Genomic DNA, 12500 nt, shown 5'->3' on the forward strand with positions numbered 1-12500 from the left:
TTCTACTTTGTCTTATTCCTCTTCTTCTTCTCCTTCTGCTTCTTCTTCTTCTTCTTCTGCTTCTTCTTCGTCTTCTTCTGTTTCTTCTTCGTCTTCTTCGTCTTCTTCTTCTTCTTCTTCTTCTTCTGCTTCTTCTTCTTCTTCTTCTGCTTCTTCTACTTCGTCTTCGTCTTCTTCTTCTTCTCTTCTTCTTCTGCTTATTCTTCGTCTTCTTCTTCATCTTCTTCTGCTTCTTCTTCTTCTTCTTCTTCTTCTTCTTCTTCTTCTTCTTCTGCTTCTTCTGCTTCTTCTTCGTCTTCTTCTTCTCTTCTTCTTCTGCTTCTTCTTCTCTTCTTCTTCTGCTTCTTCTTCTCTTCTTCTTCTGCTTCTTCTTCGTCTTCTTCTTCTCTTCTTCTTCTGCTTCTTCTTCTCTTCTTCTCTGTCTCACTCCTCCAGGCCAGTGACAGCGGTAAGCCCCGTCTCTCCTCCTCTTGCTGGGTCTTCGTCAGGGTAGTCGGAGACAGCCAGTACAGACCCTCTGTCAACCCATTGGACATCTACATCGTCACGGCAACAGACTCCTATCCCGGCGGCCCGATCGGCCGGATATACGCCTCCGACCGCGATGTCACAGACGTGTTGTCCTTTACCCAGACGCCTTTGCAGCAGCGGAATCCATTCAAGATCAACAGGCAGGACGGCAGTGTAGTGGCCGTGGCTGGACTGGAGCCTGGCAGGTACACAGTAGTGGAGGCTGCTTAGGAGAGACCGGTTCAGTGTAGTGGCCGTGGCTGGACTGGAGCCTGGCAGGTACACAGTAGTGGAGGCTGCTTAGGAGAGACCGGTTCAGTGTAGTGGCCGTGGCTGGACTGGAGCCTGGCAGGTACACAGTAGTGGAGGCTGCTTAGGAGAGACCGGTTCAGTGTAGTGGCCGTGGCTGGACTGGAGCCTGGCAGGTACACAGTAGTGGAGGCTGCTTAGGAGAGACCGGTTCAGTTTAGTGGCCGTGGCTGGACTGGAGCCTGGCAGGTACACAGTAGTGGAGGCTGCTTAGGAGAGACCGGTTCAGTGTAGTGGCCGTGGCTGGACTGGAGCCTGGCAGGTACACAGTAGTGGAGGCTGCTTAGTAGAGACCGGTTCAGTGTAGTGGCCGTGGCTGGACTGGAGCCTGGCAGGTACACAGTAGTGGAGGCTGCTTAGGAGAGACCGGTTCAGTTTAGTGGCCGTGGCTGGACTGGAGCCTGGCAGGTACACAGTAGTGGAGTCTGCTTAGGAGAGACCGGTTCAGTGTAGTGGCCGTGGCTGGACTGGAGCCTGGCAGGTACACAGTAGTGGAGGCTGCTTAGGAGAGACCGGTTCAGTGTAGTGGCCGTGGCTGGACTGGAGCCTGGCAGGTACACAGTAATGGAGGCTGCTTAGGAGAGAACGGTTCATAATAATGGCCGGAACAGATGGAATGGCATCAAACACCAGGAAACCATGGAAACCATGGAAACCATGGAAACCATGTGTTTGATGTATTTGATTCCATTCCACTAGTTCTGATTCAGTCATTACCACAAGCCTGTTCTCCCCAATTAAGGTGCCACCAGCCTCCTGTGGTACACACACAGACACACAGACAGATACACACTCTCTGAGCTGTTTGTCGGTCTCTCTCCCCAGGTATCAGTGTAACGCTACTGTGAGTGACGGTCGATACTCTGTCCCAGTGGTCGTAACAGTCGTGGTTGAACAGGTGACTGACGATCTCCTCCGTAGCGCCATCACCCTGAGGTTTTCCTCGCTGACCCCTGAAGACCTGCTGGGGCGTCATCTTAATAATATCAAGCAGGTTTGTGTGTCATCTTGAGATTCCCCTCCCTGACCCCTTGAACCAGCTGCTGGGATCTCAGTAACATCAGGAAAAAGGGAAACTAAATGGTTGACTGATCTGACAATCTGCCCTTGAAACCTTGAGCAAGGCACTTCACCCACTTCACCCATAGCAACTGCCCCAGTGCTGCCACCCTGTGTATCAATCAGGTGTGCTCATAGCATTTAGAAACTGCTCCAGGGGTTAGGTTTAGTATTTAGTACCAGGGGTTAGTACCAGGGGTTAGGTTTAGTACCAGGGATTAGTACGAGGGGTTAGGTTTAGTACCAGGGATTATGGTTAGTACCAGGGATTAGTACCACGGTTTAGTACCAGGGGTTGGTACCAGGGGTTAGGTTTAGTACCAGGGGTTAGGTTGGGTACCAGGGGTTAGGGTTAGTACCAGGGGTTAGTACCAGGGGTTAGGGTTAGTACCAGGGATTGGTACCAGGGGTTAGGTTTAGTACCAGGGGTTAGGTTTAGTACCAGGGGTTAGGGTTAGTACCAGGGGTTAGGTTTAGTACCAGGGGTTAGGTTTAGTACCAGGGGTTAGGTTTAGTACCAGGGATTAGTACCAGGGGTTTTAATTCTTTATATTTATTTGACCTTTATTTAACCAGGCAAGTCAGTTAAGAACACATTCTTATTTTCAATGACGGCCTGGGAACAGTGGGTTAACTGCCTGTTCAGGGGCAGAATGACAGATTTGTACCTTGTCAGCTCGGGGGTTTGAACTCGCAACCTTCCGGTTACTAGTCCAACGCTCTAACCACTAGGCTACGCTGCCGCCCCAGCGGGATAATATAAGGATTAGGATTGTTTCTCCAACCTCTCCTGGTTTGTGTTCTGTATCTGTTTTCTGTCCTGGAAGGGAAGAGAAAAAACTATTTAGAAAATTATTACTAACTTTGTTTTAACTAATAAAGTTTATAACTAATACAGTTTTTATCTTTTAAAAAAGAGGCTGCGTGGCGTAGTCGGCTGGGGTTCATCGTCGCTTGAGCAACAACAGGACCCTCTGCACATTCTCGGTGTGCAGCCGATGTCAGAGGGCATCGACCTACTCCTGGCCATGGAGAGACCAGAGGGGGAAGGAGAGGGTGGAGGCTACCTAACCTCACAGGAGCTGATCCTCAGGATGGGGGAGGCGGGGTGGAGAGGGGAAGGGAGAGGACAGGGAGGGGAGTCGGCTACAGGAGGCCAGAGAGGGCAGCTCCAGGGTGTCCTGGCCGGGGCGGAGGTGCTGGCACCAGCCTGCTCAGGGGAGCTTGACTGCGGGGACAGAGTGTGCGAGCAGGCCCTGGTGGTGGAGGGTGGAGCGATGGTCACCTACAGCACCCCGACAGTCAGCTTCATCAGCCCACGATACAGCCGCATGGAGACATGCACCTGCCCAGGTCAGTACACACACAGCCTATTTTCATCATTAGATCATTTCAGCTATATCTTTCTAACCCCCACTCTGTACTTTCTCGTCCCTCTATTATGTCTCTCTTTACCCCCCTCCTAGTAGGTACCTGTCCCAACCCCGTAGAGGAGCAGTGTGAGGGACAATCCTGTCCTATAGACATGCAGTGTGTTCGTTCCAGCCCCACAGCGCCCTCTGTCTGCCAGTGTCTGCCTGACAGGATGGACCAGTGTGCAGGTGATAATATTGTTTATATGAAGGGATTGGAAGGAGGAAGCCCTCCCCTACCCTCCTATAGGTTAACTCCAACCCTGTTCCTGGAGAGAGACCCTCCTATAGGTTAACTCCAACCCTGTTCCTGGAGAGAGACCCTCCTATAGGTTAACTCCAACCCTGTTCCTGGAGAGAGACCCTCCTGTAGGTTTTAACTCCAACCCTGTTCCTGGAGAGACCCTCCTGTAGGTTTTAACTCCAACCCTGTTCCTGGAGAGAGACCCTCCTGTAGGTTTTAACTCCAACCCTGTTCCTGGAGAGAGACCCTCCTGTAGGTTTTAACTCCAACCCTGTTCCTGGAGAGAGACCCTCCTGTAGGTTTTAACTACAACCGTGTTCCTGGGGATACCCTCCTGTAGGTTTTAACTCCAACCCTGTTCCTGGAGAGAGACCCTCCTGTAGGTTTTAACTCCAACCCTGTTCCTGGAGAGAGACCCTCCTGTAGGTTTTAACTCCAACCCTGTTCCTGGAGAGAGACCCTCCTGTAGGTTTTAACTCCAACCCTGTTCCTGGAGAGAGACCCTCCTATAGGTTAACTCCAACCCTGTTCCTGGAGAGAGACCCTCCTGTAGGTTTTAACTCCAACCCTGTTCCTGGAGAGAGACCCTCCTGTAGGTTTTAACTACAACCGTGTTCCTGGGGATACCCTCCTGTAGGTTTTAACTCCAACCCTGTTCCTGGAGAGAGACCCTCCTGTAGGTTTTAACTACAACCGTGTTCCTGGGGATACCCTCCTGTAGGTTTTAACTCCAACCCTGTTCCTGGAGAGAGACCCTCCTGTAGGTTTTAACTCCAACCCTGTTCCTGGAGATCTACTCTCCTGTAGGTTTTAACTCCAACCCTGTTCCTGGAGAGAGACCCTCCTGTAGGTTTTAACTCCAACCCTGTTCCTGGAGATCTACTCTCCTGTAGGTTTTAACTCCAACCCTGTTCCTGGAGAGAGACCCTCCTGTAGGTTTTAATTCCAACCCTGTTCCTGGAGAGAGACCCTCCTGTAGGTTTTAACTCCAACCCTGTTCCTGGAGATCTACCCTCCAGTAGGCTTTAACTCCAACCCTGTTCCTGGAGAGAGACCCTCCTGTAGGTTTTAACTACAACCCTGTTCCTGGAGAGAGACCCTCCTGTAGGCTTTAACACCAACCCTGTTCCTGGAGAGAGATCCTCCTGTAGGTTTTAACTACAACCCTGTTCCTGGAGATCTACCCTCCAGTAGGCTTTAACTCCAACCCTGTTCCTGGAGAGAGATCTTCCTGTAGGCTTTAACTCCAACCCTGTTCCTGGAGAGAGACCCTCCTGTAGGCTTTAACACCAACCCTGTTCCTGGAGATCTACCCTCCAGTAGGCTTTAACTCCAACCCTGTTCCTGGAGAGAGATCCTCCTGTAGGCTTTAACACCAACCCTGTTCCTGGAGACATTGAGGTCGATGCGAAAGTATTCAGACCCTTTGACTTTTTGCCCATTTTGTTACGTTACAGACGTATTCTAAAATGTATTAAATAATAAAATGTACTCATCAAACTATACACAATACCCTATAATGAAATATGAAGAAAAAAAATGCAAATGTATTAAAATTAAAAACAGCAATGTGACTCAGAACCTGGATTTGGCCTTATGTAGCAAAATTTGATATTGTGTTTTTTACATTGGATAAAAGTGGTATCTAGTGAAGAGCTCTTCTTTGTCTCCACCCATTCAGCATCGTTCAGACCCTCTTAAGCCTTTATTTTTTTTATTTTTTTATTTTACCTTTATTTAACTAGGCAAGTCAGTTAAGAACAAATTCTTATTTTCAATGACGGCCTAGGAACAGTGGGTTAACTGCCTGTTCAGGGGCAGAACGACAGATTTGTACCTTGTCAGCTCGGGGGTTTGAACTTGCAACCTTCCGGTTACTAGTCCAATGCTCTAACCACTAGGCTACACTGCCGCCCCGCCCATTAGTCTCGCCCAGTCAGCATCGTTCACACCCTCTTAAGCCTTTAGCCACGCCCATTCAGCATCGTTCACACCCTCTTAAGCCTTTAGCCCCGCCCATCTCGTTTCCCTCTCAGAGCGTTCAGAGCACACAGTTGACTCCCTAGCCCCGCCCATCTCGTTTCCCTCTCAGAGCGTTCAGAGCACACAGTTGACTCCCTAGCCCCAACCATCTCGTTTCGCTCTCAGAGCGTTCAGAGCACACAGTTGACTCCCTAGCCCCAACCATCTCGTTTTGCTCTCAGAGCGTTCAGAGCACACAGTTGACTCCCTAGCCCCAACCATCTCGTTTCGCTCTCAGAGCGTTCAGAGCACACAGTTGACTCCCTAGCCCCGCCCATCTCGTTTCCCTCTCAGAGCGTTCAGAGCACACAGTTGACTCCCTAGCCCCGCCCATCTCGTTTCCCTCTCAGAGCGTTCAGAGCACACAGTTGACTCCCTAGCCCCGCCCATCTCGTTTCCCTCTCAGAGCGTTCAGAGCACACAGTTGACTCCCTAGCCCCAACCATCTCGTTTCGCTCTCAGAGCGTTCAGAGCACACAGTTGACTCCCTAGCCCCAACCATCTCGTTTTGCTCTCAGAGCGTTCAGAGCACACAGTTGACTCCCTAGCCCCGCCCATCTCGTTTCCCTCTCAGAGCGTTCAGAGCACACAGTTGACTCCCTAGCCCCGCCCATCTCGTTTCCCTCTCAGAGCGTTCAGAGCACACAGTTGACTCCCTAGCCCCGCCCATCTCGTTTCCCTCTCAGAGCGTTCAGAGCACACAGTTGACTCCCTAGCCCCGCCCATCTCGTTTCCCTCTCAGAGCGTTCAGAGCACACAGTTGACTCCCTAGCCCCGCCCATCTCGTTTCCCTCTCAGAGCGTTCAGAGCACACAGTTGACTCCCTAGCCCCGACCATCTCGTTTCCCTCTCAGAGCGTTCAGAGCACACAGTTGACTCCCTAGCCCCGCCCATCTCGTTTCCCTCTCAGAGCGTTCAGAGCACACAGTTGACTCCCTAGCCCCGCCCATCTCGTTTCCCTCTCAGAGCGTTCAGAGCACACAGTTGACTCCCTAGCCCCGCCCACCCTGAGATATGAAGCTAGCTGGGTAAACAATGAACCAGGCTAGCTGGGTAAACAATGAACCAGGCTAGCTGGGTAAACAATGAACCAGGCTAGCTGGGTAAACAATGAACCAGGCTAGCTGGGTAAACAATGACCCTAGCTGGGTAAACAATGAACCATGCTAGCTGGGTAAACAATGAACCAGGCTAGCTGGGTAAACAATGACCCTAGCTGGGTAAACAATGAACCAGGCTAGCTGGGTAAACAATGAACCAGGCTAGCTGGGTAAACAATGACCCTAGCTGGGTAAACAATGAACCAGGCTAGCTGGGTAAACAATGACCCTAGCTGGGTAAACAATGACCCTAGCTAGGTAAACAATGAACCAGGCTAGCTGGGTAAACAATGACCCTAGCTAGGTAAACAATGACCCTAGCTAGGTAAACAATGACCCTAGCTAGGTAAACAATGACCCTAGCTGGGTAAACAATGACCCTAGCTAGGTAAACAATGACCCTAGCTAGGTAAACAATGACCCTAGCTGGGTAAACAATGACCCTAGCTAGGTAAACAATGACCCTAGCTAGGTAAACAATGACCCTAGCTAGGTAAACAATGACCCTAGCTAGGTAAACAATGACCCTAGCTAGGTAAACAATGACCCTAGCTAGGTAAACAATGACCCTAGCTAGGTAAACAATGACCCTAGCTGGGTAAACAATGACCCTAGCTGGGTAAACAATGACCCTAGCTAGGTAAACAATGACCCTAGCTAGGTAAACAATGACCCTAGCTAGGTAAACAATGACCCTAGCTAGGTAAACAATGACCCTAGCTAGGTAAACAATGACCCTAGCTGGGTAAACAATGACCCTAGCTGGGTAAACAATGACCCTAGCTGGGTAAACAATGACCCTAGCTAGGTAAACAATGACCCTAGCTAGGTAAACAATGACCCTAGCTAGGTAAACAATGACCCTAGCTAGGTAAACAATGACCCTAGCTGGGTAAACAATGACCCTAGCTAGGTAAACAATGACCCTAGCTAGGTAAACAATGACCCTAGCTAGGTAAACAATGACCCTAGCTAGGTAAACAATGACCCTAGCTGGGTAAACAATGACCCTAGCTGGGTAAACAATGACCCTAGCTGGGTAAACAATGACCCTAGCTAGGTAAACAATGACCCTAGCTAGGTAAACAATGACCCTAGCTGGGTAAACAATGACCCTAGCTGGGTAAACAATGACCCTAGCTGGGTAAACAATGACCCTAGCTAGGTAAACAATGACCCTAGCTAGGTAAACAATGACCCTAGCTGGGTAAACAATGACCCTAGCTGGGTAAACAATGACCCTAGCTAGGTAAACAATGACCCTAGCTGGGTAAACAATGACCCTAGCTGGGTAAACAATGACCCTAGCTAGGTAAACAATGACCCTAGCTGGGTAAACAATGACCCTAGCTAGGTAAACAATGACCCTAGCTGGGTAAACAATGACCCTAGCTGGGTAAACAATGACCCTAGCTAGGTCAACAATAACCCTAACTAGGTAAACAATGACCCTAGCTAGGTCAACAACGTGTAAGATCACACACGTCACCTAACATTACCTAACGAGCCAGCCAGCTAACGTTAACTAGTTAAACAATAATGCACATAGTGCCAAATCATGTCGTTACTACCCTGCATGAATCTGCTGTGAGCTAACCAACCAGATTCAATGTTAGCTAGCATTAGGCACTAACTAGCAAAACAAACGGTTCTGGGATATGAATAATAACGTCTTACACATAACGTTAGCTAGGGAGCCAGCCAGCTAACGCTAGCTAGCTAACAGTACACTTTAGCTAGGGAGCCAGCCAGCTGACGCTAGCTAGCTAACAGTACACTTTAGCTAGGGAGCCAGCCAGCTAACGCTAGCTAGCTAACAGTACACTTTAGCTAGGGAGCCAGCCAGCTAACGCTAGCTAGCTAACAGTACACTTTAGCTAGGGAGCCAGCCAGCTGACGCTAGCTAGCTAACAGTACACTTTAGCTAGGGAGCCAGCCAGCTAACGCTAGCTAGCTAACAGTACACTTTAGCTAGGGAGCCAGCCAGCTAACGCTAGCTAGCTAACAGTACACTTTAGCTAGGGAGTCAGCCAGCTAACGCTAGCTAGCTAACAGTACACTTTAGCTAGGGAGTCAGCCAGCTAACGCTAGCTAGCTAACAGTACACTTTATCTAGCTAGCCAGCCAGCTAACGCTAGCTAGCTAACAGTACACTTTAGCTAGGGAGCCAGCCAGCTAACGCTAGCTAGCTAACAGTACACGTTAGCTAGGGAGCCAGCCAGCTAACGCTAGCTAGCTAACAGTACACTTTAGCTAGGGAGCCAGCCAGCTAACGCTAGCTAGCTAACAGTACACTTTAGCTTGAAATGAAACCACTTTCTGTCAAAATTAGAAACGTGTAATACATGAAAATGTAGCAAGCTAGACTATCTTACCCGAATACATCATCATGCATGATGTACACGCGTCTCCTGGTCACAGATGCCATGCCACGTTTGCGCTTAGTTTGAAGATGTAATCCGGAGCCAGGTGTTTTCTCCATCTCTTTAGCTATCACACTCTTGTTCCACTGATTTCAAAACTCGATCCTCGGTTTCTGTCTTTTTTCTGCGGCTTAAACCGACAAGGTTCGTAATTTAACAATAATATTCATATTCACAGATGGTTTAAAAGTGTGTTATTAACATGAAAGTTCACATGTTGCCTTTATGTACATACAGTTGAAGTGGGAAGTTTACATACACCTCAGCCAAATACATTTAAACTCCGTTTTTCACAATTCCTGACATTTCACTTTAGTAAAAATTCCCTGTTTTAGGTCAGTTAGGTCTCTCTCTCTCTCTCTCTCTCTCTCTCTCTCTCTCTCTGTCTCTCTCTCTCTCTCTCTCTCTCTCTCTCTCTCTCTCTCTCTCTCTCTCTCAATTCAATTCAAAAGGCTTTATTGTCATGGGAAACATGTTAACATTGCCAAAGCAAGTGAGGTAGATAATATACAAAAGTGAAATAAACAATAAAAAATTAACAGTAAACATTATACATACAGAAGTTTCAAAACAATAAAGAAATTACAAATGTCATATATATATATATATATATATATATATATATATATATATATATATAAAAATATATATATATATACAGTGTTGTAACAATGTACAAATGGTTAAAGTACACAAGGGAAAATAAATAAGCATAAATAAGATTGTATTTACAATGGTCTCGTGGCAACAGGTCACAAATCTTGCTGCTGTGATGGCACACTGTGGAATTTCACCCAGTAGATATGGGAGTTTATCAAAATTGGATTTGTTTTCAAATTCTTTGTGGATCTGTGTAATCTGAGGGAAATATGTCTCTCTAATATGGTCATACATTGGGCAGGAGGTTCGGAGGTGCAGCTCAGTTTCCACCTCATTTTGTGGGCAGTGTGCACATAGCCTGTCTTCTCTTGAGAGCCATGTCTGCCTACGGCGGCCTTTCTCAATAGCAAGGCTATGCTCACTAAGTCTGTACATAGTCAAAGCTTTCCTTAAGTGTGGGTCAGTCACAGTGGTCAGGTATTCTGCCACTGTGTACTCTCTGTTTAGGGCCAAATAACATTCTAGTTAAGATATATATATATATATTGTTGCCAATGTGTCAAGTAATTATCTTTTAGTTTTCTCATGATTTGGTTGCCAAGAGTGTGCAAAGAATCTCAAATGTAAAATATATTTTGATTTGTTTAACACTTCTTTGATTACTACCTGATTCCATATGTGTTATTTCATAGTTTTGATGTCTTCACTATTATTCTACAAATGTTCAAATAGTAAAAATAAAGAAAAACCCATGAATGAGTAGGTCCAAACTTTTGACTGGTTCTGTATATGTTGAAGAGGGTTAGGGTTAGGGTTAGGGTTAGGGTTAGCCCTACTGTATATGTTGAAGAGGGTTAGGGTTAGGGTTAGGGTTAGGGTTAGGGTTAGGGTTAGCCCTACTGTATATGTTGAAGAGGGTTAGGGTTAGGGTTAGGGTTAGGGTTAGCCCTACTGTATATGTTGAAGAGGGTTAGGGTTAGGGTTAGGGTTAGCCCTACTGTATATGTTGAAGAGGGTTAGGGTTAGGGTTAGGGTTAGCCCTACTGTATATATTGAAGAGGGTTAGGGTTAGGGTTAGGGTTAGCCCTACTGTATATGTTGAAGAGGGTTAGGGTTAGGGTTAGGGTTAGCCCTACTGTATATGTTGAAGAGGGTTAGGGTTAGGGTTAGGGTTAGCCCTACTGTATATGTTGAAGAGGGTTAGGGTTAGGGTTAGGGTTACTGTATATGTTGAAGAGGGTTAGGGTTAGGGTTAGGGTTAGCCCTACTGTATATGTTGAAGAGGGTTAGGGTTAGGGTTAGGGTTAGGGTTAGCCCTACTGTATATGTTGAAGAGGGTTAGGGTTAGGGTTAGGGTTACTGTATATGTTGAAGAGGGTTAGGGTTAGGGTTAGGGTTAGCCCTACTGTATATGTTGAAGAGGGTGGGGCTTAAGCTGCATCCCTGTCTCACCCCACGGCCATGTGGAAAGAAATGTGTGGGGTTTTTTTTGCCAATTTTAACCGCACACTTGTTGTTTGTCTACATGGATTTAATAATGTTGTATGTTTTCCCCCCCAACACCACTTTCCATCAATTTGTATAGCAGATCTGTATAGCGGACTTTATATTGAGTCAAAAGCCTTTTTTGAAATCAACAAAGCATGCGAAGACAGTGCCCTTGTGTTGGTTGGTTTGTTTGTTAATTAGGGTGTGAAGGGTGAATACGTGGTCTGTCGTACGGTAATTTGGTTAAAAGCCCATTTGACATTTGCTCAGTACATTGAGTTCACTGAGGAAATGTATGAGTTTGTGGTTAATGGGTTGCTGTTGACACATATCCCACGGTAGTTATTGGGGTAAAATCTTTCTCTCTTTCACTCTCTCTCTCTCTCCTTCTTTCTCTCTCTTTCTCTCTCCTTCTTTCTCTCCGTCTTTCTTTCTCTCTCTCTCTCTCTCTCTCTCTCTCTCTCTCTTCTCCTTCTCTCTCTTTCTCTCTCCTTCTTTCTCTCTCTTTCTCTCTCCTTCTTTCTCTCTGTCTTTCTCTCTCTCTCTCTCTCTCTCTCTCTCTCTCTCTCTCTCCCTCTATCTCTCTCTCCTTTCTCTCTCTCTCCTTCTTTCTCTCTCTCTCTCCTTCTCTCTCTCTCTCTCTCCTTCTTTCTCTCTCTTTCTCTCTCCTTCTTTCTCTCTCTTTCTCTCTCCTTCTTTCTCTCTGTCTTTCTCTCTCTCTCTCTCTCTCTCTCTCCTTCTTTCTCTCTCTCTCTCTCTCTCTCTCTCTCCTTTCTCTCTCTCTCCTTCTTTCTCTCTCTCTCTCCTTCTTTCTCTCTCTCTCTCTCTCCTTCTTTCTCTCTCTCTCTCTCTCCTTCTTTCTCTCTCTCTCTCTCTCTCTCTCTCTCTCTCTCTCTCTCTCTCTCTCTCTCTCACTCTCACTCTCTCTCCATCTTTCTTTCTCTCTATCTATCTCTCTCTGTCTCTCTGTGTAGGCCAGACATCTCTGAGTTTCTCAGGTAACAGCTATATAAAGTACAGGGTGAAAGAAGGAGGCCAGGGAGGAGGAGGAGAGATGAGACTGGGTCTAAGCATCAGAACATTACAGAGTAGAGGAGTCATCATGTACACACGGGCCAACCCCTGCACCATGCTGAAGGTACACACACACACACACGCGCACACAGACACACAGAGAGACGCACACACACACAGAGACGCACACACTTGCACACACAGAAACGCACACACACACACACACACAGAAACGCACGCACACACACACACACACACACACACAGAAACGCACACACGCATGCACACAAACACTCGCACGCACACACACACACACAGA

General features: G+C 47.3%; 1 protein-coding gene and 1 long non-coding RNA gene across 2 annotated transcripts in view; both read left to right on the forward strand.

Moving 5' to 3' along the window:
- Nucleotides 1-12500, forward strand: part of LOC118383333 (protocadherin Fat 3-like) — an 82942-nt gene that overhangs the window by 51864 nt on the left and 18578 nt on the right. The window contains exons 15-19 of the mRNA XM_052505043.1: nucleotides 436-716; nucleotides 1645-1813; nucleotides 2796-3231; nucleotides 3348-3479; nucleotides 12142-12305. Of these exons, the coding sequence (XP_052361003.1) occupies nucleotides 436-716; nucleotides 1645-1813; nucleotides 2796-3231; nucleotides 3348-3479; nucleotides 12142-12305 (1182 nt within the window). The remainder of the gene's footprint in view (nucleotides 1-435; nucleotides 717-1644; nucleotides 1814-2795; nucleotides 3232-3347; nucleotides 3480-12141; nucleotides 12306-12500) is intronic.
- LOC127921332 (uncharacterized) lies at nucleotides 3585-4326 on the forward strand. Its single transcript, XR_008108708.1, has 3 exons — nucleotides 3585-3833; nucleotides 3875-4087; nucleotides 4256-4326. It is a non-coding gene; the product is annotated as an uncharacterized LOC127921332 (long non-coding RNA).

The sequence above is a fragment of the Oncorhynchus keta genome, unplaced genomic scaffold (assembly GCF_023373465.1).
Source record: "Oncorhynchus keta strain PuntledgeMale-10-30-2019 unplaced genomic scaffold, Oket_V2 Un_contig_2206_pilon_pilon, whole genome shotgun sequence".
Taxonomy (NCBI): Eukaryota; Metazoa; Chordata; class Actinopteri; order Salmoniformes; family Salmonidae; genus Oncorhynchus; species Oncorhynchus keta.